At 53.1% G+C, this 23,714-nt stretch overlaps 10 protein-coding genes across 10 annotated transcripts; 6 read left to right on the top strand and 4 right to left on the bottom strand.

Annotated features, from left to right (window-relative positions):
* Window positions 1–1,523: 1,523 nt before the first annotated feature.
* On the bottom strand, window positions 1,524–2,521 carry SETTUDRAFT_19290 (uncharacterized protein; the record flags this gene model as incomplete). Its single annotated transcript, XM_008026700.1, has 2 exons — window positions 1,524–1,793; window positions 1,847–2,521. The coding sequence occupies 2 exons, from the start codon at window positions 2,519–2,521 to the stop codon at window positions 1,524–1,526; spliced, it is 945 nt and encodes a 314-aa protein (XP_008024891.1).
* A 907-nt stretch (window positions 2,522–3,428) lies between these two features.
* Window positions 3,429–5,352, bottom strand: SETTUDRAFT_41309 (uncharacterized protein; the record flags this gene model as incomplete). The annotated part of the gene is made up of 3 exons (XM_008026920.1): window positions 3,429–4,426; window positions 4,500–5,243; window positions 5,319–5,352. 3 exons carry the CDS (start codon window positions 5,350–5,352, stop codon window positions 3,471–3,473), a joined length of 1,734 nt encoding a protein of 577 aa, XP_008025111.1. The 3' UTR covers window positions 3,429–3,470.
* Window positions 5,353–6,580: 1,228 nt separating this feature from the next.
* SETTUDRAFT_88826 (uncharacterized protein) lies at window positions 6,581–7,926 on the bottom strand (the record flags this gene model as incomplete). Its single annotated transcript, XM_008027182.1, has 3 exons — window positions 6,581–7,438; window positions 7,540–7,644; window positions 7,708–7,926. The coding sequence occupies 3 exons, from the start codon at window positions 7,924–7,926 to the stop codon at window positions 6,581–6,583; spliced, it is 1,182 nt and encodes a 393-aa protein (XP_008025373.1).
* Window positions 7,927–8,427: 501 nt separating this feature from the next.
* On the bottom strand, window positions 8,428–9,478 carry SETTUDRAFT_88610 (uncharacterized protein; the record flags this gene model as incomplete). The annotated part of the gene is made up of 3 exons (XM_008027181.1): window positions 8,428–8,630; window positions 8,679–9,119; window positions 9,181–9,478. 3 exons carry the CDS (start codon window positions 9,476–9,478, stop codon window positions 8,428–8,430), a joined length of 942 nt encoding a protein of 313 aa, XP_008025372.1.
* A 1,176-nt stretch (window positions 9,479–10,654) lies between these two features.
* On the top strand, window positions 10,655–12,208 carry SETTUDRAFT_171133 (uncharacterized protein). Its single transcript, XM_008027180.1, has 2 exons — window positions 10,655–11,351; window positions 11,401–12,208. Exons 1-2 carry the CDS (start codon window positions 10,916–10,918, stop codon window positions 11,736–11,738), a joined length of 774 nt encoding a protein of 257 aa, XP_008025371.1. The 5' UTR covers window positions 10,655–10,915; the 3' UTR covers window positions 11,739–12,208.
* Window positions 12,209–12,303: 95 nt separating this feature from the next.
* On the top strand, window positions 12,304–12,990 carry SETTUDRAFT_87807 (uncharacterized protein; the record flags this gene model as incomplete). The annotated part of the gene is made up of 1 exon (XM_008027179.1): window positions 12,304–12,990. One exon carries the CDS (start codon window positions 12,304–12,306, stop codon window positions 12,988–12,990), a length of 687 nt encoding a protein of 228 aa, XP_008025370.1.
* Window positions 12,991–13,554: 564 nt separating this feature from the next.
* SETTUDRAFT_153550 (uncharacterized protein) lies at window positions 13,555–14,621 on the top strand (the record flags this gene model as incomplete). Its single annotated transcript, XM_008027178.1, has 3 exons — window positions 13,555–13,986; window positions 14,043–14,432; window positions 14,487–14,621. 3 exons carry the CDS (start codon window positions 13,555–13,557, stop codon window positions 14,619–14,621), a joined length of 957 nt encoding a protein of 318 aa, XP_008025369.1.
* A 1,509-nt stretch (window positions 14,622–16,130) lies between these two features.
* Window positions 16,131–17,848, top strand: SETTUDRAFT_162938 (uncharacterized protein). The gene is made up of 3 exons (XM_008027177.1): window positions 16,131–16,719; window positions 16,771–17,283; window positions 17,340–17,848. The coding sequence occupies exons 1-3, from the start codon at window positions 16,245–16,247 to the stop codon at window positions 17,396–17,398; spliced, it is 1,047 nt and encodes a 348-aa protein (XP_008025368.1). The 5' UTR covers window positions 16,131–16,244; the 3' UTR covers window positions 17,399–17,848.
* A 480-nt stretch (window positions 17,849–18,328) lies between these two features.
* On the top strand, window positions 18,329–21,811 carry SETTUDRAFT_135087 (uncharacterized protein). The gene is made up of 3 exons (XM_008027176.1): window positions 18,329–18,481; window positions 18,547–21,509; window positions 21,561–21,811. Exons 1-3 carry the CDS (start codon window positions 18,476–18,478, stop codon window positions 21,694–21,696), a joined length of 3,105 nt encoding a protein of 1,034 aa, XP_008025367.1. The 5' UTR covers window positions 18,329–18,475; the 3' UTR covers window positions 21,697–21,811.
* Window positions 21,812–21,984: 173 nt separating this feature from the next.
* Window positions 21,985–23,440, top strand: SETTUDRAFT_135085 (uncharacterized protein). The gene is made up of 2 exons (XM_008027175.1): window positions 21,985–22,109; window positions 22,168–23,440. The coding sequence occupies exons 1-2, from the start codon at window positions 22,025–22,027 to the stop codon at window positions 23,112–23,114; spliced, it is 1,032 nt and encodes a 343-aa protein (XP_008025366.1). The 5' UTR covers window positions 21,985–22,024; the 3' UTR covers window positions 23,115–23,440.
* The last annotated feature ends 274 nt before the right edge of the window (window positions 23,441–23,714 follow it).

Genomic DNA, 23,714 nt, shown 5'->3' with positions numbered 1-23,714 from the left:
CGCCCGAGGCTCAGAGTTGCGCAATGCGTGCAGTGGCACCGTTATTTCGTAGCACGCTTCTTGCCGCCGCGTTCTCCACAGTGAGTGCGAGTTGTTAACATGGGCCTAGCGTTCCCTTGCGAACCCACAATTGCCGTGCCAATGTCGAGATGTTGCAGTGAGCCGTGGCCCGGCCCCGCCAGGTTTGTGAGATTCGCCGTTCACCATCAGGCAGTGGCCATGCCCTTTTCGGATTAGTGGCAAGTCATGCACGTCATCCTGAGGCGCTCGATTTGCCCGCCTGCCGCCTCGGCCCTCTCGCCAACAAACATGCCGCTATCACTATGGACACTGATGCACATCGCTTCTCGCAGACGCACGTAACCAAGCTTCCATTCCAACGTAGAACATGCAGAACAAGGCCACTTCCAACGGGCTGACATAGCGACTAGCAGTCTTTTCGAAGCGTCCACCCCGCCCCCATCAAGCAAAAGCAAAAAAGTCGCCAAAAAGACAAAAAAAACATACAGCAGCTGGGATTCGCCAGTGGTCACCCACCTGACTACTAATCAGCCGGTCTCCAGCTTAAATATTGCCGAGCGAACGAGAGACATTGAATTCTGGAGCCTATGGCCGTATGTATCAGGAGAGGGCGTTATTTGACTTCTGACGGGCGCGCCTTCCTCAAAGAACTAATGGAGATGGTGTTTTGGGAAGGAGCACCCAACACCAGGATGATGCGCACCCAGGAGGTCGCTGTTTCTCATTAGTTCAACTACAACCACTGCTGCAAATAACATGGCTGCTTTGGAGAAGATATTTTCAACGAAAAATATACGCACGAAAAGAATCTCGTTTCGCACTCTAATATGGTGCGTTGCAGTGCTGCTTCGCATTTTTGGGTGGGTGCACAGCCAAAGTTATCAAGTTCTATCACCTTGGGACACCTGCATAGAAGAACAACGCGACAACGCAACAAAGATATTTTTTCCATTTCAAAAACACGTAAGTTGTTTCTCTCTATGGCGTGCCACTAGCACGTGGATTCGAAATACGATATCTTGTTGTTGTTCTAGTCATAGGAATCTAAGCACGCGCATGATAGGTGGGGACACCAAATACGAGCTCCTTTGTATGCAATCGTCCAACCCTCACTTACCAGCTTCCGGTAGTGGTCTTGGCTGGTTTACTTTCGCGACTTATTGTTGGTGCAGGCGAGCTGTAAAGAAGTAAGAGAAGATGTGCTGGATGTTGGATTGCAGGATGTTGGATTGCAGCTCCGGTACGGAGCAGCTGTATATTCTATCAAGCTAGTCTCAATTGGGTAGTATGTTGCCCCACTATGCGGTGCCTTCGCAAACACATACAGACCGCACTTTCTCTCACAAGCGGCACTTTGGGTCCTTCAGGTGCTAATCTCGGCCCTGCGGAGTGCTGCAATCTCGATAGATTATGCAAACGACATGTTGAGAATGAAGATTCCTATTTGCCGTCCTGTCAAGCCATCCACACCCAGGGAGACTCAGCGCTACCATCTCCAAAGCCTATGCATACATCTCTACCTGCTTCTCGCTCCACTCCCAGAAAGGGCCTGCCTTGCCTTCGGTCACAAAGTCCTTCCGGATCTCTGCGATTCTCCCCCAGGGGATGACCCACTCTCCCTCCTTGGGGTTCCTAGCTTCAGGTGCCAGTCCTGCGAAAAGCTCCGTGTAGGCGCCATACACCGGTGCATGTTGGAACGGCCTGGACATGACATTTAACAAGGACCCTGCATGTCGCCCCAAATCTGATTTAAGGAGGCCTGGATGAAGTGCCTGTATCCTATCAGCTCAAAAAACCCCATGCCACCACATGGACTAAAACTTACCGTGCTAATCACCCCCTCTCCCTTATATCGTCTTTGGTATTCAATCGCATGTAATACGTTGCCTCCTTTACTGATGCGGTATTTTGTTGTTGCCTCCTGGTCCTTGTGGAAATGTAGGTTGTCCAAATCAACTCCACCCCGCGGTGCAACCACCTCCGCTGCGCTCGAGGACACCCAAATCACTCTCACACTCCCAGCCGGACTTGATATGGCGGTTCTCACGAGAATCGGAGTAAGAAGCTTCGTGAATAAGAAAGGCGCTACACAATTTGTGCCCAGTTGCAATTCATATCCTTGCTCTGTCTTGCTGCCCTGAGGGGGCATCATGACGCCCGCATTATTGAAAAGCACATCTAGTCTGATTTCTTTGCTTAGAAACTCCTCAGCAGAAGACTTGATTCCTCGTAAATCATTCAGGTCTAGCTGAAGGAAATGCAGCTGACCAGTTGAAGTTGGGTGGCTCTCCTTGATCCAAGCTATCGCGGCGTTGGCTTTTTCTGCTGAACGCGCCGCAACGTAAACCGTGCCGTTACGGCTATACAAGAGTCGTGAAAGCTCTTTGCCCACGCCTGCTGAGGCACCAGTGACGATGTAAACTTTTGATATGAGGTCGGGGACTGATGCCTCTGTAAATTTTGGCGCGGGAGGAAAAGCTTGACAAATTTGGTTAGGCATTTTGGTTTCGATATATCTGGAGGCTCTGGTGAGCTGGTCTTTCGAGGGAACTGGAACAACTGTTCAACATGCCGATATCTTGTTGAATATTGCTGAGCGGAAATCGAAAGTATCAATACGAATAGCGTGAATTCTATTCAAGAGATTGGACCAAGTTCGTGTGGTGGCTAAAGTGTTTGGATCAGGTTTGCAACGGAAGGAGGTCTTGTGGGGCTTATTGTAAGCTGAGTTTCAACACTGTATAGTGCGTTTATTCATCCTCGACCTCTTTATAAAACCTCAAGGAGCCATTCTCTATCAACTTTCGGACGAGTCGTTTTTTTCGGGGTTAGAGAAGCCACTGCCCGGACCAAACTACGCGGAGCCACGTCTCTGTGTTTGGCTGTTGAACAGTCGCATGCCGGCTTTAACAACGGACGACCGAAACAAAGTTTTCTTACAACTCGGATATAAGAGCTGATCTTAATAGCGGATTTAACAGGCGATCTTAATAGAGTTTATTGTCGACCTGGTTGATCTTTTCCCTGTTAGCATCAACCTGGCAGACCGGTCACGTGATATATTTTGCTCGACTTGTCGCCGTGATTCAGCATCTTGGTTACTAGCGAAACATAGATTTAATAGCCTGCGAGAGCTCAGCCATCGTTACTTTATCAACACAATAGTTTTCTATCAAGAAGTGGTGCAGGCTGTCTTGTCGCACCTGTTCCCTGCAGAAACGAATCTTCTTATAGCCAGATTTATCCTTGCCAGCTCTATGTTTTTGAAAGTGGCCTCTTCAGTATTCGCTCGTGACGTGTGAAAAATTACAGCGTGGGAAGTGATTTTGTCCTGGCTAAGTAACCTGGTATTGATTCCAAGTTTGCTATCATTGCCAGTCGCAAAAGACGTATTGTTTTATATGGGGGTGTAATGGGCGCCTACGCATTTCTTATCTCGCACCAGTATCCTAAGCCGGCCCGTCCAACTTGTACTCTTTAATCAGCCTCTCGCTCGCCATCTGCCCTATCAGATAAGCAGTAGCCTGCGTATGATTGTTTGTCGAAACTGGCGCGACACTCATGTCGACTACTCTCAGGCCTTTGACACCCCGCACCCTAAAAGTCTTATCCACCACCGCCTCTTTGTCGTCCTTTCGTCCCATCTTGCACGTGCCAGCCGCATGCCACACGGTACTTGCATTGTCTTTGGCCAATGCATCGATATTCTCGTCAGAGAGCGATTCTGGGCCGTGAATATTGCGCACAATGTACGGCGCAATAGCAGTCGAGGTGGTTATTTTCGTCCACGTGTTGCGCACCGCCTCTCGGAAGACGCGCACGTCGTATGGGTGGGTGAGGTAGTTTAGCTTAATGACAGGGTCATCGGCTGGGTTCTTGGACCGCAAAGTCACACTGCCTCTAGACTGCGGGTTCATGAGAAAAGCGATAAACGTCGCGTACGTGTTGCCCTCTGCGATCTGGGTTCCTGGCGGCCAAAGGAGCGAGTTTCCAATCATCTCATACGCAGGCACTTCATCCTTTGAGAGATATTGTCGAATGTCCTTGGGTAGAGCTTTGTATTCCTCAAATGATTCCAGTCCTGGAAGCTTGAGAAACCCGCCCCACAAGGAAGAGTTGTGCAGCATCAAGGCACCAGATTGGTCTTTGTACCAGGCCTTTTCTGCTTCTGCCATAATCTCTGCATTACTTTCAAACGCGTACTTGTTGTTGACGCGACCATCCACTTCGACGCTCAAAAAGGTCAAGACGTGATCGTGGAGGTTCTTGCCCACGCCAGGTAAGTCGACCTTGACGTCGATTCCGAGTGCTTCGAGTTCAGACTTGGGCCCAATACCGTTCATGAGGAGGATTTTGGGGCTGTCGATTGCGCCGGCGCAAATGACGACTTCGTACTTAGTGGTTGCTGCTGCGAATCAGCGTTTTGGTGCCCCATCATGCCGAGTCTGAGCTGAAAGGAAAAAAACCCCCAAACATACCTTTCCGCCCATCCTCGGTCACAACCCCGACGATCCTATTGCCTTCCCATACCAACTCAGTAACCCTTGCGTCCGTCCAAATGTCCAGATTCTGAGGCGCTCCAGTCAAATGTGCAGTTGCACTCGTGCACCTCCCTTGTTTGTCATAGCTAGACGGGAAAAGACTGAATCCCACGGGATCTCCAGAGTTCGGATCCAGATTGATTTTTTCGCCCGCCTTCATGAGCGCCTCCATCTGTGGCTGAACGCCCATTTCCAAAACAGGCGGCAACTCCACTCGCAACAGGCCATGCGTGCCATGAATACCGGTCGAAGGATCCGCAAGGTGACTATATGTCTTTGAAGCTGAGAAATTGTAGTTTTCAATCTTCTCAAAACACTTCTTTACATTCTCCCATTTCCAGGATGCTCGGTCGTCTTCGTCGTCTTCTTCGCTACCAACAAGCTCGCCCCATCGCTCATAGTCGCCCTTGCTGCCCCACAAGTAGACTCCAAAATTCGCTATACTGCTGCCACCAAGGCCCTTTCCTCGCGTGTATGCAATCTGCCTTCCACCCAGCTTTTCTTCGGGCTCGGATACATACGGATAGGTGAGATCGGGGCGTGCCACTGGGATATGGTAACGATGGTATGGGGCATTTAGGTAAAGGCCGCTGGGAGCGCTGCCGGCTTCAAGGAGGAGAACCTTAGGTGAAGAATGGGTGTGAGCGAGTCGCTCGGCTAGAAGAGGTCCTGACGTTCCGGCTATGACGAAGTAATGTTAGTAATAGAAACCACTGTTAAACAGTAACACAAGAAGAAACACATGAAGCGACATACCGCCGACAATGATGAAATCGTACGACGAAGTCATCCTTGCAGGAATATTATGTTCTTCTAGCGTGGTACACACGAGGTCCGCTCGTCGTCAAGTTGTGGACTTGAAGCATGTGGACCAGGCACCGCGCGATGGGACCAGGGTTTATATCTTTGACTCTCCGTCATCCCAAGTACCCCGTTTTTCAGCTGAGCTAAGAACGAGCCGCCTATCCGTACTTTCTGACGCCAGCTTGTATCCCCCAAACTCTCCAAACATGTGGAGCCATCTCACACCTATGCGACCGACAGGCCCGGTACAGCTCTTGCAATCGTTGTTTACCCACCCGTCGCACGGCTTACTGTGCCCTCTTGAACCTCATTTTATTCGTCTTGAGGATTTGGAAGCTTTCTCGCCAGTACTACGGTATGCCAATGATCTAACCGCATGTAGAGATTGCTCAGCATACTTAATATGCCCTCGCATTAGCGGTGAGCTACTAAGATGCTGATGCTTGCTGTATAAGCGACTGTCCGGTTGCACACAGAGCGCGGCCCACCTGAAAGGGTCGCGGCTTGCCCCTCGGGTACTGTCTTCGGTGCGGGGTCCACGAAGAGGAAATAGATGGTTTGTGATAAGAAGAGCCTCGCGCATGGCTTTAGACTGTGCCTGTAAACGTGGTGTTACATGCAGCCGTGGCGTGAACGATGATGGTGATGATGATGACGATGATGGAGAGCGCTAAATGATTACTCGACAGTTGATTCCAAATTCTCAAAATCTCTCTGATCAATTTTTTTTCATTGTGTTTGTGAACCAGCGAGTGCAGCTAGTCTACCCCGCAAGTAACTCTATCATGGTAGATCTTCCGACGACGTTCCCTTCCCCACCTTTTCTTCGCACTATCATAAGATAGGAAATGGGGCTTTTTTTTGGTAGAACACCTACTTGCAAAATTCCAGGGTTCATACTTGCAGCGAGTCAACAACTGCTTGCATGCCCCTGCATGCTACAGAGCCTTTGTCAGCGGTATGCCGTGATGATGCCGTCCGAATCCCGAGAAATCGGCGAGTGCTGGTATTGCCATGGCGGATAAGAGCTCATGGGAGCTGCATCGGTTCGCCACTGGGCTGGTATATATGCTCGGACATGACACCCGCAGCCATGATAGCTCCTTGTTCCTCTGCATTCGGAAGGCCAGGCTGGAATGGAGATGTTGTGCATTTCTGTATCCGCTCTTTTGAATCCCACCGCGGCTATGTGCAAAAAGCCTATTGGCGCACTCTCAAGTTACTTCTTTCTCGGGTGATCGGCACGGTAATGGGTACTCTTCGCTCGACAGCCGAGTGACTTCGTTCTGCGTAATCATGGTTGACATTAAACTCGCAGGTATGCTGTTCCTCATCCAGTCTGGTTTTCTGATTGCCTTCTTCCCTTCGGGCGTTGCGCGGGGACTTTCACACACTCCTTCACCCGATGGGCCTTGTTCCAAGTCACCTTCTCTGACTTGACCCCGCCCACTGCCGCCGTTTGGGTGGCGCCCGTTGGTAGCCAGGCTGCGGTGGTGGAGAGGGGAAAAATTTGCAAATTTACGCGCTATCAGTGCACGAAGGTCCGGTAGCGAGGCTGCGACTATTGCAAATGAGATTTGGATGGAGATGAGCATATTAACGGCAGTGCCGAAATATTGCATATTGCTTTCCCGGCGCCGGATGAACGGAATTTGGAGAAGAGCCACTACACATACGATGAAGCCTAGGCCAAAGATGACGACAAGGCCAAGTCTTTGGCGAATGCTCAGCTTCGAGAGCTTCCACACGTATACGATTGGGAGTGCAAATATCATGCTGTCCATAACGCTGTCACCGATAGCTGCCGAATAACTATAGACGGCGGAACTGAAACACTGCGATCCAGTGAAATCGAGCCAGTGAACAGTCCAGAGTTTGCCAATGTTCTCGCAGTACACTATGAGCACAGTGAGGACTTCAACAAAATGCGCAAGCGTTGCCACCAGGAGAATGTAGCAGCACTTTCTGAGCGATGACATCCCGGCAGGGAAGATGCGTAGGTAGTACGCCAGGAAGGAAAGACGAGTAAAAGTAACAGCGAAGAGGTAAGCAATGCGCCTTTCGAATATATGCTAGCGGCTGTCAGTATAGTCCTTCGAATCTAGCGTGAGTCATACCTGGTAGTATGGCACCTCCGATGTCCGATCAGGCCTACAAGGACGGTTAGAATGACATTTGGTATAGCATTTATGCTAGAATTCACATGCCCTTTTCTGTCATAGCCCCAGTCATCTTTTGCACTCATGCAGGATATGACAGTGCGTGCAAAAGCCGAAGCCTGCTTTGCTGTTAACATGGACCAAACCGACCGGACAGCTTGCTAGCGCAACACCATACATACCGAGCCTAGCAGTATCAAAATATCATCAGGCGCAAGTTTTCTCTTGATCGCTAATCTGGAGTAGACTCGGAAGCCCACGGTGCTGAATGCTATGACCACTAGAGGTATTTCCACGGCCAAGGCTGTTTTGAAGCCTTTTGTTGCATCTCCAGTATTGATGTTCACAATCGGCTTCTCGGATGTCTTGTTGAATCCTGTCTCTGCAAATGCAGGTGACATACTTCCAGTGACTGGGGCGTCGAAAAGTGAAACGAATGTCAGATTAGTCGACGTAGCCTGGCACCAAGTGTGCAGAAGAAACACATCACCATTGAGAGAATACGATGATGAAGAGAGAAACAGCGCTCACCAGGATATGCTGATGCTGATTATCATGTCGATTCGATACTGCCAAGCCACGGGCTGCTCTGCACCCGCTGACATGCAATTGTTGGCTTACTGAGCGCTGAGCGTAACCCGCGCCACCAATAAGAATTGCATCTCGCTACGACACCGATGCGGAATCTTGGCGACGATGCTGACAGATTTCCCTCTACTGCCCATGGGCGCTGGGCAAAGTAAGAAAATAACAGGACTCAGAAGAGAGCACGAAGGGATCCAATAAGGAAGTGGTTTTTATTTTTGCGCTTGGGGAGCCCAGTCATCTTGTGGCTTGGCCAATATTGACTTTGAAGATGATAATGTGGGGCCCGCTTCCCCCGACACATGTGGTAATGTAGTTTAAAAGACGCCCTCTATTTTGTCTCTTTGGTCGAAATCGTAGGCATTCCCAAACGATCGGTTCATGTAGTTCTTGAGCAGGTGTTCGGCGGCAATAAATTTCGCGGCAACATCTAGACCCGTTTTCGCCGGCGAGAGCCGTTCGGCAAGCTCTTCGGCAAATTCGACTTCCATAGCATTACGGTACCATGGCGCGAAGTGTACTATAAAGCGTTAGATTGCGCCATGTCTTGTGTAAGCAGGAAAGTTACTCATTGCGAGCATTACTCTCGGCTCTGAAGTAAGATTGGGCTTTCCTCCGTGCCACAGTCGCAGATCACGAATGATGATGCTGCCTTTGTTGACGACTGGCTGTGAGGGCGGCCTAATCTCGCCACGGGCGTCAAGCAGATGCTTCTTGATCCTACCGCTGGCGCGGTCGCCATGTTCGCCTTCTTGGTCAGCAATGGTGGTATTATTGTGTGTGCCAAGCCAGACCTCGGTTGACCCATTTTCGGGGGTCATAGTCACAAGAGGAACGTTGACCACAAGCGCAAATGGAATAGAGGGGTGGTCAAAGTCGGCGTCATTATGGGTTGGCTGTGACACAGGTGGCGATGCTTCAGTAGGCGGCAGAGCTGTATTCCCGGACACGAAACGCAAAGAAGGTTTTGGTCCAAGCGCAGTCGATGTGACTTGGATGACGATTGGGTCTGCAGTCTGCAATCAGTGCACATTCGGGAAGCAATGCACGCGTCAAGATAAAAGACTTACTGGTGTAGATGTCACTACTGAACCAGTCGGCCGTCATGGGTGGATCCTGCTGAATATTGCCTTTGTTGTAGTTGAAAGGGCTATCCTTCCTCGCCTGCAGCTGGTATGCATCCTGGACCATTTTCTGATTCAAACGATCCAGGACGGCATGCTCAACCATGTCTTCCAAAACAACAAGGCCATCGCGGGCAAGGGCTCGAATGGCAATTTCGAGATTGCGCTGGCCAAGAAGGCCACTCCCGAGCTCAGATGCTGAGGGTACAATGGAGATTGGAGTCGAGGAAAGGGGTCGAGTCATTGTAACAGGCATGGTGAATGATGACGTAGCAGTTGTAGCAGAGTTGAAACAGGCACGGCAGCCTGGTCGAGCGTTGATTTGGCCGTGTAACTGCTACAACAAGCATTCGACTTTATACACTCTGGCCCGTTTCGGCACACGTTTGCGATGGTGGTAGGATGGCGGAATGTACGTAAAAGGCCTAGGGAGGCGCTAGGCCTGTTGGAGCACTGCAGCCGGGTGGTGGAGAGGCTGGCGCCGCCTAGGGAGAGGCCCAATGCGGGGTTGGTCCGATTTGAGGTCGGAAGAGCAGCATCGTAGCCAAGGTCCATGGCGAACGACGTCGGAATGGGTTGGCCGGAATGGATTGGAGAATGGCGTCGAGCCGGGTGGCCTCGACGAGGCAATGGTTCCGCTTGTACGTGTGCGTGTACAGGTTGCAGAGATATCATCAGGGCGTGTGCGGCAGCTGTTGAAGGGGGCCGTTGCACAGGCAGGGAGAATTTATCGACTGATTAATTCATTAATAATGGATTGATTGACTGGCTGGTTGCTTCTGCCGTTGGCGACAAAAGGCGCCATGACGGGCTGGGAGGACAGCCAGGCCCAGGGCGATGGCGGCTACAAGCCACCGACTAGTCAGGGGACACACACGGTGTATGTCTGTCTGTGTATGTGTGTAAAGCTTAGCCCGTTCTGTTATGCACTGTCCATATGTACATAGTGTAGTGCACTTTGCGGTGCGGATTGTGGATGCGGGACGAGCGGGCGCATGTGACGATGCGTGTCGCGCATTGCGGCGGGCATTCGGGGCCGGGCAGGGGGTTGGGTGAGGCCCTGGTGCAGGCCATACCATTGCACAGTGTACACGCGGCGCGCGAGGGTGATGATACGGTCCAGTCGCACGACATGGTGTTGGGGCTGGGCAGGTGGCCCGATGACCAGGAGAGTGCGAGCACAGCAGCAGCAGCAGCAGCAGAAAGGCGGGCAGGGAGGGAGAGGCACCAGCACCAGCAAGCCAGGGCCACCACCACCACCACCACAACGCCTCCGCACTGTTTCAACGCCGCACCGCCCACTTGCCAACAACTCCCACGCCCTTTGCGCCTCTCGACGGCCTCGGTACACGCCACACTTGTCGCGTCGTCTTTTTCTTTCTGCACGCATACAATTGCACCCCCTAGCCCCCCATACCGTCCGCTGTCGGCACCGCTCGCCTTGGACGCTTGCTGCTGCTGCTCGCCCGCCCGCCCACCGCAGCAGCCTACACCACTCCCCCGGCCATCGACTCGTGGCAGCGCCCTTGCTCTTGCACCCATACGACAGGCTGCATCATCGCAAACCAATTGCGGCCCCGTACCTCGAGGCCAACACAGCAGCTCGAGAAGTCGCAACTGTTCCACGGCGCACATCCATCACGCGACCCATCCAGCCAACGTCATACTTGCCGCCGCCGCCATGCCGTCACAGCGCCGCATGAGGTTGTCCGTGATCCTCGTAGTCGTGACAATCGTCGTGCTCTTCTACATGTCAAGAGGAGCCAGCCAGACGCAATCATCCGACTTCTACACAAAGACGCAACAAGCCCTGCAGGAGAAGGAATACGCAGAAGCCGCAAAGGTGCGCGACGCAGACAATGTTGGCACGCGATTGAAAGCCGCCGAGGAGCAGGCCAAGAAGAAGGCCGAGGAGAAATACAAAGACGTCAAGGCCGGAGTCGAGGGCCCAGACAAAAAGGGCGTAGCCGGCCGGGTCAAGGTGGATGGCGAGAGGGTGCCTGGTGTTGCTCAGCAAGGCGGCCGACCCCGCGACCAAGCCGCCATGAAGGACCACGAGACGCCCGAGGACCACGAGGTCGAGATGGAGCTCAACGCAATTCTGAAGAAAAGCCCCAGTACGTCACAACCCCGTCGAGCCGTGCGCACGAGTCCTAACCGTCACAGTCATCATCTTTTCCAAGTCGTACTGTCCTCATTCGAAGAAGGCCAAGCACATCCTGCTTGAAAAGTACAAGATTGTGCCCGAGCCCTATGTGGTCGAGCTGGACCAAAGCCCCATGGGCGCCCAACTGCAAGCATTCCTACACAAATCCACCGGCCGAAGAACCGTTCCCAACATCCTCCTCATGGGCAAGAGCATTGGAGGCGGCGACGAAATGGTGGAGCTTGACGAGACCGACACCCTCATAGACAAGGTCAAGGAGATGGGCGGCAGCCGCATCACCCAAGCCGAGCATCGCGGCGCCCGCCCAGAGGTGCGACGCCGACGGGCCAAAGCGTAGAAATCCCCAGCTTCCTCTTTCTTTCTGCAGCCAGCCTATTTCATTGTGTATATTTATCACTTGGGTATGTTTTTTGGGACGCCTCTCGGGAACGCCATCTTGTAAGAGGCATATCGGAATGCATATGGGACGTTATTTTGTATACCCTGGGCATCTAGCTTGGCGCGATGCGGATCAGGCCTCGAGGGGTCTGTGTACCGCAGTGGATATACCCTCTATAATATCATTTTCCTTGGCACTCTTTTCGCTCCATCATGCAGGCTGTTGTTGTACTTGCAAGGTCCTTGACTCGGCTCAATGGCATTTGGTTTTCTCTTCCGGCATAGCAGGACACTCTCTTTCACCGTCGGGATTGCCATGAGGGGAGAATCTGTTTGGAATGGGGCAGGCGCCTTCACTCACTTCACCGCGCCTGCCTAGCGCCAGGACAGCAAAACCCAACATGGCTGACCGTCTCACCTTTTCATAGCAACATCCCATTTCCAAATCTATACGCATTGAGGCCGTAAGTTCTCTTAGGGTACCTGTCACAGCACGCCACTGACAAGCATCAGATCTTTCCGCAATGTGTCTGTACTGGAAGAAGATGCATACGTGCGGCCACGCCTCTGACCGTCCGTACATCGAAATGTGTCGTCCAGGCTTCCTCTCCAACACAGTGTGCCTCGACATCAAGGAAGACGACACATACCGTCCTTCTCACTTCCCTTGCTATCCCTGCATCAAGCTCGAGGCACGCGCCGAGGTCGAGGAACAAGCCCGCGTGGAACAAGACGCCATCACCAAAGCCTACCAAGCTCGCGAGTGCGCTGTCAAGGAGAAACAGGCTGCCGAACTGAGGGCCAAGGAAGAGCGCGTCCGACGCGAGGCTCGCGAGAAGGCAGCCCGAGAGCGAGAGGCGGAGCAGCGAGCCAAGCGGGAAAAAGAAGAAGAGGAGTCGAGGATCAAGAAAGAGGGTGGTGCATGGATTGAGACTTCGGGCAGCAGAAAGCTCAAAGCCAGGAAGACTGCTAGGGGCAGCTTCGGCACTAGCAGTCCTACGAGACCATTGACCCTCTTGTCTGTCACCAAGATGGCCACGGGACCCAAGAACATCAAGGAAAACAGCATTTTCAACAGCGAAGGTGGCGACAAGATGAGTCCCAGGAAGACTGAGATGGATGGCGGCGGTAGAGCGGGTATCTGGGGTCCCAAGAAGATCTTGACGAGGCAGGAGAATGGCTTTGGAACTGACTCTACTACGAAGAAGTGAGGGTTGCATGAAGCTTTCTCGGGATAGGTTGATCGAGTCTGTGTGAAGCATGACCGCTGATTCATCCAAAGGTGGCTGGAGAGGTAGACAGACGGAGACGAAATGGTGTAATCGAGACGAATATGCATACGCTTTCTTAGCCCAACGGCCATGATGATGGAACTGGTTATTTTCAAATGTGAGTATACAGTCATGTCACGAAGTATGGTTTTTGTCTAACCAGTCATCTGTCTTGAGGTTAGTAATGTGATGGCTATCACGATCCGCCTGAATGAGCCTACAAACTTGAAAGTGATACTCGACATGTTCGAGGCCAAGTGCAGATGATTGAGCTTTCATCTTCACCGTTCATGTCTCACTGACAATGGGCCGTGCTGTTTGCCTCGAGGTGGCCAAAAACCTTTGCACTTGGCCACGGATTTGCTCTTCACAAACAAAATTCCACTTTGCAATCGGCGCTGCGACTCGCAATCTTTCTTCTTTACCAGGTACCCGGACTGCTATCCTCGATTCGGAGCACTGCTAATGGATCCAAGACAAGCACCTACTCGCACCTTTACCACCATGGGCAAGGCAGCACCGATTTCGGGCATCAACCCCGATGCGGCGCCGAAAGCGGAAATCGCGTCTCTGGCGACTTCGATGACGGCAGCGGCTTTCCTGGGCATTGCCTGGTACCTCTGCATCGAGCTCAACGTACGTCTCTTGGTCAAGGTAACCCAGCCAAGTCTTTACTTTTGGGCGTGCTTGCTTTGCAGCTGGGGCATTTTCGTCCACTGCATTTCCATTCTACTCTCCAACTTCCACCTCTGGACGTCGTACTGGTCCATTGTGGTCATCCACGTGTCGTGGCTCACCTATGTCATCTTCCAGTCGCTGGTGCTCTACTCGCGCCTGAGCCTCGTGCTCTTCAAGGCGCGAGTGGGAAGATATGTCCTCGGTATGATCCTTGTCAACGCCGTCGTCTTCGGTCTGTCCACGGTCGTGTTTGGACTGGTAGCTGCAAGTATCACCCCGCCACTGGAAGAAAAGTGAAATGCTAACTGATGCAGCGGCACTCGAGGTACGCAATGGGACTGACGCATGCCTACTTGATCTGGGACAGGGTCCAGCTTGCTGCTTTTGTTGTGCAAGAAACACTCATCGGGATACTCTACATCCGCGAGACGTCAAGGCACCTCAAGAGCATGGTTGTTCTTGGCTCCGACCACGACACGACGCGCTGGAACCTCCGATACCTGATTGCAGTCAACATCTTCATCATTGCGCTCGACTGCAGCATCATGGGTCTGTGCTACAGCGGATTCTTCTTCCTGCAGGGTTTCTACAAAGCTGCCGTCTATGCCGTGAAGCTTCGCACCGAATTCGCAATTCTCAACCAGCTTCGTGCGTCGCTGCCGGGCGCGCCGAGGTACGGGTCGGACAATGTTGTGGGACAGCATGTTCAAGTCGAGGCCAAGAGGCAGTCGAGGCCACTTCCCCTTGTCAGGCGACAGCACAGCCAGGACGATGGGGCCATGGGAATTTTGGATATATTGAACGAGGGTCGAGAAATGCAGGTTGTCGAGGACGCGGTCGAGGCTCCGAGGAAGAGGGATAGCGCCAGCAAGAAGGCGCCAGCAGACGCCTGATGGCTGTGAGGGAGGGCAATTGGATCTGGGGGTTAGGATAAGGATATGGGGTAGAGACATGTATGGGAAGAAAGGCGTGGGAGGTCTAGACAAGATGACAAGAGTCTCGCTTGGAAGATCAAAGTCAGTGCTTGGGGCCTTTTCCTTGGACATGTCCAGCCTTGTCAAGACCATGGGTAGATCAGACTCGACCATAACGACGCTATCGTGGCAGTTCTGCTGTGGCCTGGGATGTGTGCTGATATGTCTTGATTTAGTGATGCATGTGGTGCTGTCGCATGTGGGGTTAGGCGTTGGCGATGGTGCACGGTGGTAGTTTTTGAGTTTGGGTGACATGCGAGTCAGGGGAGCGGGTAGGGGCCTATGCCTACATAGCCTACATACTAACAGAGTCGGCTACGTCATGTCGAGATGGTGACTGTAAGTGAGAAAGCATGATGCATGGTGGGGGAGAACAGGATGCTTGTTCACTTGCATAGATGCGACTGACAGAACAGCCCAAGGGCTCGGTTAACGGTCGAATGGCTGCAAGGCCACTGCAAGAGGCGGGCCGGTGCACCATGTCGGGCAGCTGTAGGTATGTATGCACAGCATCATCCTTGGAGTCGCGACATGACAGCCGCAACACTCACAACAAACCTGGAAGACGGCCATTTTTTTTTCGTCCGTCTACTCTGAGTGACGTGTGTGTCTTCGGATGGTGCGGAAGAAAGGGGACGATGGGGGGGTCAAGAAAAAACAACGCGGTCTAGACAGACGGGCGCAAACGGCTGCAAGTGCAGGCGTGGTATCAGGCGCCAAGGCGCGAGGGCACGGCTGAGGCCATATTTAGGCCCAAGGAATAAGGTACACGTGGGAGTAGATTGGACAGCAGCAGCAAGCTGGCGGCGTGCTGGCGTTGCTGGGTGAACCGGGGGGCGGCCGCCAGGTAGCAGCAGCAGATACAAGTCCATCGACACATGCAACTCGCGCCGCACGACTACGTCTCCAGGCCACGCAACCCACTTTTACTGCCACGACAGCAGCGAGACACGAACCACTCTGCACGCCTCGACGGGCTAGAAGCCGGCCTTTTTCTCCCGCCAGAGTTGGCGCAGGCGCATATGTACACGCCCTCACCGGCGTTGCAGCGCGCGCGGCAGTAGCTTCCCCCAACCCCCCCGGAACACGCGCCCCCAGCCACCGACCGTGGCCCCCCCCCCCCCCAACCTCACGCATATTCCAACTTTACCGCTCTCTTTTCTTTGCCCGGCCTCCCTGACTCTCTCGCTCCCTCCTCCTGCACCCTTACATACCTCGCACCACCGTCTCGCACTCCTGCTCCCGCCGTCTTTGTTGCCCGGGAGAGACACTGACTTTCTTTTAAGTTTGTTGCTGCGTCGACCACAGAGCATCGCCCAGTCCCCGCGCCGCTGCACCACCACACGCTAGCCAGCAGACCGACCCCGCCCCGCAGCAGTGCACCCATACACCGCCCCCGACGACAAGTCACAGCGAGCATACTACCCGTCGCCGTGCAGCCTGTCGCTCTTCTTCTTATTTCTGCAATCGCTTCCCCCCCAATCCCCCCCAATCCAATCGCGGCCTCTTTTGCCGACCGTTTGGAAATAGTCGATCGCCATCATGCGCCTGTTCAGCGCCCCTCCGGCCATGCTCGCCCTGGTCGCATTCGCATATCTGCCCGCCGCCCTCGCAACGCCATATCCGCCCGCCCATTTCGACGACCTGGAGAATTACCACAATTCGTCGCAGCAGATTGAGAAGCGCGCCTGCGACGGCGTTCCCTGTGGCTATGGCGGCTGGCTTTGCTGTCCTTCGGGCTCGACGTGCTACACCGATTCGCAGAACCAGGCGCAATGCGCTTCTGGCGGCGGTGCCTCGCAGGGATCCGGAGGATACTGGCAATACCGCACGACAACCTACGTTGAGACGGTCGGACTCCTGACCAAGACCCAAGTCTACAGCACCTATGTCCCCGCCACGGCCACGCAGACTTGCAAAGACTCGCAAAACCCATGCGGCTCCGTCTGCTGCGACTCTGGCTTCTACTGCCTCACGGCAGGCCAATGTGCTCTGATTGCCGGCGGAAGCTCTGGAGGTATTACACCCTCCGCTCCTTTACGACCCACTGGCTCAGGCGTTGTCATAGTCACCTACACGGGCACCCCGACCCAAACAGTGCCCTTTGAAACTCCAATTCCTACTGGCGCCGCCGGCAGCACCCTGGTCCCCACCGAGGAGAACAACAGCGGTCTCAGCGGAGGCGCCATTGCCGGCATTGTCATTGGTGTTATCCTGGGAGTCCTGCTTCTTCTGCTGCTCTGCCTCTTCTGCTGCGCCCGTGCTCTTTTCGACACCCTTCTCGCCATCTTCGGCATTGGCAAGAAGCGCAAGCACAGCCACGAGGAAACCTACATCGAGGAGCACCACCACGGCGGAGGTGCTGCCGGCGGACGCTGGTACGGCGCGGGTCGCCCTGCCCGTCCGTCGCGCGCGGGCTCAGAGAAGCACAGCGGTGCAAAGAAGGGTCTCGGCCTTGCCGCTGGCTTGGGCGGTCTCGCGCTTGCACTGGGCCTGAAGAGACATCAAGACCACAAAGTAGATGATAAGAGCACTACTGTTAGTGGAACGTCCTACATGTACAGTGACTACACGAGCACAAGTAAGTAACTATTTCTCTGCACCACAATTCAAGCAGAATGCTAACAATGACTCTAGGCAGTGCAAGCTCGTCAGATCGCCACACGCGCCGCACACGGCACTCGTCGAGACGATAGTCTGGCTATTTTGTTGAGACCCTCATCTCGCACAGACTGTTCAACAAGAACATTCCAATTGTACAAAGATTTATGTTTTTCTTTTCCTTCTTACCGTCTAGTTGGCCACTAGACATACTTTTATCAGCATGTTGGCGGCTTCTCTTGAAAAAAAAGGGGGTGAGCTCACCGGGCTTGCCTAGAGAGAGAGCTCCCAAGGTCGTTTGCTTCCAGGAGTATAGGCGTTTCAGCGTGCGAGCCTACTATGCCGCCATAGCGATGTGTATTTTTCTTTTCTTTTCATGTTCCTTTTACGCCACGGTGCACGGACGAGATTGACGCTGTACCGCTTAATGAAGTATGCGCATGCTTTGAGATGCTTAGGATACGAAATCACGCACATGGAGATGTATGTACATGGATGGAACGAAGTCAAGAGGCCCAAGAGGCGTAAATATGAAAGCAAATTTTTTTCGCGTTTTGCATTGGTTTGAGCTCGTCATGTATGCATGTGAATGCTGTATGACTCTTCTCGCCCTTGAACATTACTAGATTTGTGAAGAGTGCATTTGTAAGCTGCTCAATCACGAATTCTTCGCCATCATGCTTAGCTCCTGCCATTTTACCTTGAGGTGTGTCGGGGCAGCGGCGGCGCAAGCTTAGTTGAGCATTCTGATTCCATGATTCATGTAGGAAGGCGCAGGCTGATTGATCATTGCATGCGCCAAGATTAAAGTGGGATGGCGCTAAGGTGGAGCTCAAGCACCTTCGCCGTGACAGGTACTCACATAACAAACACCGCCACCAGCTGCGACCTGGAGCCCTTCCTCCTTCTCATTTTACTCGCATTCTACTCAACCCACATCCACAAACCAGTTGATCTTGTTTGTCGGCGCTTGACAACACTACAAACACACACACACACACACACACACACACACACACACACACACACACACCACCTCAGCTACCCCGCGATAGTCAAGGTGCCCCCCCCATTGCCACACTGGACAGCTGCTAGACTTCACATCAGTCGGCAAACTGGGGAAGAGGCAACAAGCCGGTGAGGACGCTCGTCCCAACAAGAAAGAAAAGGTTATGACAGTAAGTGCGCTTCCGCTCTCTTGGTCGCGTGTACACACTTGTCGCTGAATACTGACGCTTCCAAGGAAAAGATGCAGGTCGACAGCCCTGCTACTGCCGTTGAGCAGCTCAAAGAAGCCTCTGCCAACAATGGCGGCATCGACGAGTCTCTATACAGCAGACAACTGTATGTGCTGGGCCACGAGGCCATGAAGCGCATGGGCTCGTCCAACGTCCTTGTTGCTGGTCTGCGAGGTCTCGGTGTTGAGATTGCGAAGAACATCGCCCTTGCCGGAGTCAAATCGCTGACGCTCTACGACCCCAAGCCTGCCGCGCTCGCCGATCTATCTTCGCAGTTCTTCCTCACCCCCGACGACGTAGGAAAGCCGCGCGCTTCCGTCACCGTACCCCGCGTCTCCGAACTGAACCCATACACACCCGTCCAGGAATTCAGCGGCGGAGATCTGACGTCAGACCTGTCACAGCTGAAGCAATTCCAGGTTATTGTCCTTACAGACACATCGCTAGACGACCAGATCAAGATTGCCGACTATTGCCATGAGAACGGCATCTACATTGTAATCACCGATACATACGGTCTGTTTGGTACCATCTTCACCGACTTTGGCAAGAACTTCACCGTTGGCGACCCCACTGGCGAGAACGCCAACACTGGTATCATTGCTGGAATCGACGAGGAGGGCATTGTATCAGCATTGGATGAGACCAGGCATGGTCTGGAAGACGGTGACTGGGTCACGTTTTCAGAAGTCGAGGGCATGGAGGGTCTCAACGGCTGCGCGCCCCGCAAGATTGAGGTCAAGGGACCCTATACCTTCTCGATTGGCGATGTTTCGGGCCTAGGAGCATACAAGCGGGGCGGCCAGTTTATCCAGGTCAAGATGCCTAAGATTATCGACTTTGAGCCATTCAGCAAGCAGCTAAAGAAGCCCGAACTTCTCATTTCTGACTTTGCAAAGTTCGACCGGCCGCAACAGCTGCACGTCGGTATTCAAGCTCTCCACAAGTTTGCAAAACTTCACAGCGGCGAGTTCCCGCGTCCGCACCACGAGGCTGATGCGACAGAGCTATTTAAGATTGCGCAAGAAATTGCCGCTGAAGGGGAAGAGAAGGTTGAGCTGGACGAGAAGCTCATCAAGGAGCTCAGTTACCAGGCTCGCGGTGACCTCAGCCCTGTCGCTGCTTTCTTTGGTGGAATGGCCGCTCAGGAAGTGCTGAAATCTGTGTCGGGAAAGTTCCACCCGATTGTCCAGTTCCTCTACTTTGATTCGCTAGAGTCTCTTCCCACCTCGACCACTCGTTCGGAAGAGCAGTGCGCTCCAATTGGCTCCCGTTACGACGGCCAGATCGCGGTGCTCGGTCAAGAATACCAAAAGAAGCTCAGCAATGTCAAGCAATTCCTCGTGGGTGCGGGTGCCATTGGTTGTGAGATGCTCAAGAACTGGGCCATGATGGGCCTAGCGACTGGTCCTGAAGGCAAGATTACCGTGACCGACAACGACCAGATTGAGAAGAGCAACCTGAACCGCCAGTTCTTGTTCAGGCCCGCAGATGTCGGCAAGCTAAAGAGCGACGCTGCTGCAAAGGCGGTGCAGGTCATGAACCCTGATCTCAAGGGAAAGATTGTCACACTGCAGGACAAGGTTGGCCCCGATACCGAGCACATCTTCAATGAGGAGTTCTGGAACTCACTTGACGGTGTGACCAACGCGCTGGACAATGTGGAGGCACGCACATACGTCGACCGACGATGTGTCTTTTTCCGCAAGCCTCTACTTGACAGCGGCACTCTCGGTACCAAGGGCAACACTCAGGTTGTGCTGCCATTCATCACAGAGTCATACTCGTCGTCACAAGATCCACCAGAGAAGTCTTTCCCCATGTGTACATTGAGGAGTTTCCCCAACCGAATCGAACACACCATTGCATGGGCCCGAGAGTCTTTCGATTCGCTGTTTGTCAAGGGGCCTGAGATTGCCAACTTGTACCTGACGCAACCCGACTACCTTGGCGCGTCGCTGAAGCAATCTGGAAACGAGAAGCAGACGCTGGAGACTCTGCGAGACTTCTTGGTCACTGAGAAGCCGCTGACCTTTGATGACTGCATCATCTGGGCCCGTCACCAGTTCGAGAAGAACTACAACCACGCGATTGCGCAATTGTTGTACAACTTTCCCAAGGACTCCAAGACTGGCTCTGGTCAGCCGTTCTGGTCAGGACCGAAGCGCGCGCCCGACCCAACCAAGTTCGACCCCTCCAACCCGACTCACTTTACCTACGTGGAAGCTGCCGCCACGCTGCACGCCTACAACTATGGTATCAAGCCGAACGCATCCAAGGAACACTACGTGGAGGTGCTCAATGACATGATTGTTCCCGACTTCCAGCCCGACCCCACTGTGAAAATACAGGCAGACGAGAAAGAGCCTGATCCAAATGCCAATCAGTCTGGTGGTGATGATAATGATGCACTCAACAGCATCATTAACCAGCTGCCGGATCCAAAGTCTCTGGCTGGTTTCAAGCTTGAGCCTGTCGAGTTTGAAAAGGACGATGACACCAATCATCACATTGACTTTATCACTGCCGCTAGCAATCTCCGTGCCGAGAACTACAAGATCGAGCAGGCAGACCGCCACAAGACCAAGTTCATTGCTGGCAAGATCATTCCTGCCATTGCAACGACTACGGCGCTTGTCACTGGTCTTGTCAACCTTGAGCTGTACAAGATCATTGACGGCAAGACCGACATTGAGCAATACAAGAACGGCTTCATCAACCTGGCGCTGCCCTTCTTTGGTTTCAGTGAGCCAATAGCAAGTCCCAAGGGTACATACCAGAGCCACGATGGCGAAGTAACGATTGACAAGCTGTGGGATCGCTTCGAGGTCGACGATATTACTCTGAAGGAGTTTGTTGATCACTTTGAGGAGAAGGGACTCTCGATCCAGATGATCAGTTCTGGAGTTAGCTTGTTGTACGCATCTTTCTACCCTCCTTCGAAGCTGAAGGACAGGATGCCTCTGAAGTAAGTTGTTCGTAATATTTCGCTTGTCGGTGAGACTAACCTGCTTGATAGGATGAGCAAGCTTGTGGAGCACGTTAGCAAGAAGCCCGTCCCCGACCACCAGAAGAATGTCATTTTCGAAATCACGGCAGAGGACCAGAAGGAAGAGGATGTAGAGATACCATATGTGATGGTCAAGCTGAAGTAGATGCTTCTGGTTCGACTCATGACGGAATGGATATTGGATTAGTCTCGGAAGACTGGATGCAGACGATGGCAATAGGAATTAGACGAGCATAGCTTGCATGAATAGATGTCACAGTCTAGTGTTTATGTTTGTGTCCTGTGGTAGGAATGGGTGGTGTGGGTACAGACGGCTGGGGCGAATGGTGCCGAACGTCGGATGAGATGGCGGGGCAAAATGCCAAGAGTGCAGCCGTGTTGGGGATGTTGATTATCAAGCCCCTCCGACTTTCTTCCAGCACGCCACAATGTAGACTCTACAACCACGTAAGCACTCACAACCCACAATAGCCATGGCGCCGTCACTCGAAGAGCCCGTCCAGGTGGATTTCGAGGCGCCCCTCAAAGCAGCGCCCAAGCTCGTTGCGCCCGAGCCCGGTAGGTTTGCCCCGCCACTCGTCCGCCCCTTGTTCGGCGACTGACGCTTAGGTGGCAGAACACTGTCCTGGACCCGAATCAGCCACAGCTGGTACAGCAGACTCGTGTGCAGGATGCCCGAATCAAGCCATATGCGCATCAGCGCCCAAAGGCCCCGACCCCGACATTCCGCTCATAACGGCGCGACTCTCGTCGGTCAAACACAAGATACTCGTCTTGTCTGGCAAAGGGGGTGTGGGGAAATCGACGTTTAGCACGATGCTTTCGCACGGGTTTGCAGCGAATCCCCAATCGACAGTCGGCCTCATGGACACGGACATCTGCGGACCCAGCATCCCAAAGATGATGGGGGTAGAGGAAGAGACGATTCACGTTAGCGGAGAAGGTTGGGAGCCGGTATGGGTGAGCGAGAATCTTGGGGTGATGAGTGTGCAGTTTATGCTGCCGAACCGTGATGATGCGGTTATCTGGCGGGGTGCAAAGAAAAATGGGCTGATTAAAAAGTTCCTGATGGACGTGACGTGGGGTGAGCTGGACTTTTTGATTGTCGACACGCCACCAGGCACGTCGGACGAACATCTGTCGGTGAACTCGTTCCTCAAAGCTTCGGGCGTGGACGGCGCGGTGCTGGTATCGACACCGCAGGAGGTGTCGCTTCTTGACGTCAGAAAAGAGATTGATTTTTGCAGGAAAGCGGGGATACGGATTCTAGGGATTGTGGAAAACATGAGTGGATTCGTGTGTCCAGGATGCAAACACGAGAGCCAGATTTTCAGGGCGAGTACAGGTGGTGCGGCGAGATTGGCAAAGGATGAGAATATACCGTTCTTGGGCGCGGTGCCGCTGGACCCAAGAATCGGCATGGCGTGTGACTTTGGCGAGAGCTTCTTGACGGCATATCCAGACAGCCCGGCATGTGGTGCGATTCAAGAGGTGGTGCGGAGAGTAGCAGAGGAAATAGGGTTGAGCCGGGACGAGGTGCTACCTGTGGACGAAGAAGCGTGAGCTAGTGAGCAGATGCATGGCACAGGCGTTATTCATGGTTATTATTCTTTATCCAACTTCAGCGAGCAGATACCACGAATAGGAGTGTACCAACACAGCAGGACTTGATTGATGGATTGGTTTGTATCGACGCATTCGGACCGCCAGCCATTGAAGCCGGGTCGTGTGCGGGAGTGGCTTACGAGAGCGCTGGACGCAAGCGTGGTTGATCGGCATTTGCATTGGGCAGCGGCCGTATGATGATAGCCTGTGGGCGGGTATCACTTTTTGTGCGGGAACACAGGGGCAATGTATGTGCATGTGCGTATGTACGCATGCAGTCTTCCCTAACAGGGGTTGGGTCGCGAGCGCGTACCACGGTGTGCCATTGAAACACACGCACACATATATATATATATATATAAGTATATGTGGCTTAAGTGGAGCTGTGGCACTGTATACATACGGCGCTGTGTACACGCTGTGCCTATCTCCTTCCGTCTCCGTCTCCATGTCCATGTCTGTTTAATTATCCTAATTTGGGGTCTGTTTTTTTTCAACATAGGGCTATGTACGTGGAAACATGTTCAGCAGAACATATAGAAGAGGTTTGTTGCATCA

This window comes from Exserohilum turcica (assembly GCF_000359705.1).
Source record: "Exserohilum turcica Et28A unplaced genomic scaffold SETTUscaffold_2, whole genome shotgun sequence".
Taxonomy (NCBI): Eukaryota; Fungi; Ascomycota; class Dothideomycetes; order Pleosporales; family Pleosporaceae; genus Exserohilum; species Exserohilum turcicum.
The sequence above is the reverse complement of the archived record's forward strand: the minus strand, read 5'-3'. Positions and strand labels throughout refer to the sequence as shown.

What these genes read in the sequence shown, in the direction of transcription:
- SETTUDRAFT_171133 (XM_008027180.1), top strand. Translation starts at nt 10,916, where the DNA reads ATGCCGTCACAGCGCCGCATGAGGTTGTCCGTGATCCTCGTAGTCGTG. An exon ending in AATTCTGAAGAAAAGCCCCA is followed by an intron (nt 11,352 to 11,400) that starts GTACGTCACAAC and finishes TAACCGTCACAG; the next exon opens with TCATCATCTTTTCCAAGTCG.
- SETTUDRAFT_162938 (XM_008027177.1), top strand. Translation starts at nt 16,245, where the DNA reads ATGCGCCTGTTCAGCGCCCCTCCGGCCATGCTCGCCCTGGTCGCATTC. An exon ending in TGCCGGCGGAAGCTCTGGAG is followed by an intron (nt 16,720 to 16,770) that starts GTATTACACCCT and finishes GCGTTGTCATAG; the next exon opens with TCACCTACACGGGCACCCCG. An exon ending in CAGTGACTACACGAGCACAA is followed by an intron (nt 17,284 to 17,339) that starts GTAAGTAACTAT and finishes CAATGACTCTAG; the next exon opens with GCAGTGCAAGCTCGTCAGAT.
- SETTUDRAFT_135087 (XM_008027176.1), top strand. An exon ending in AAGGACAGGATGCCTCTGAA is followed by an intron (nt 21,510 to 21,560) that starts GTAAGTTGTTCG and finishes CCTGCTTGATAG; the next exon opens with GATGAGCAAGCTTGTGGAGC.
- SETTUDRAFT_135085 (XM_008027175.1), top strand. Translation starts at nt 22,025, where the DNA reads ATGGCGCCGTCACTCGAAGAGCCCGTCCAGGTGGATTTCGAGGCGCCC. An exon ending in GCTCGTTGCGCCCGAGCCCG is followed by an intron (nt 22,110 to 22,167) that starts GTAGGTTTGCCC and finishes CTTAGGTGGCAG; the next exon opens with AACACTGTCCTGGACCCGAA.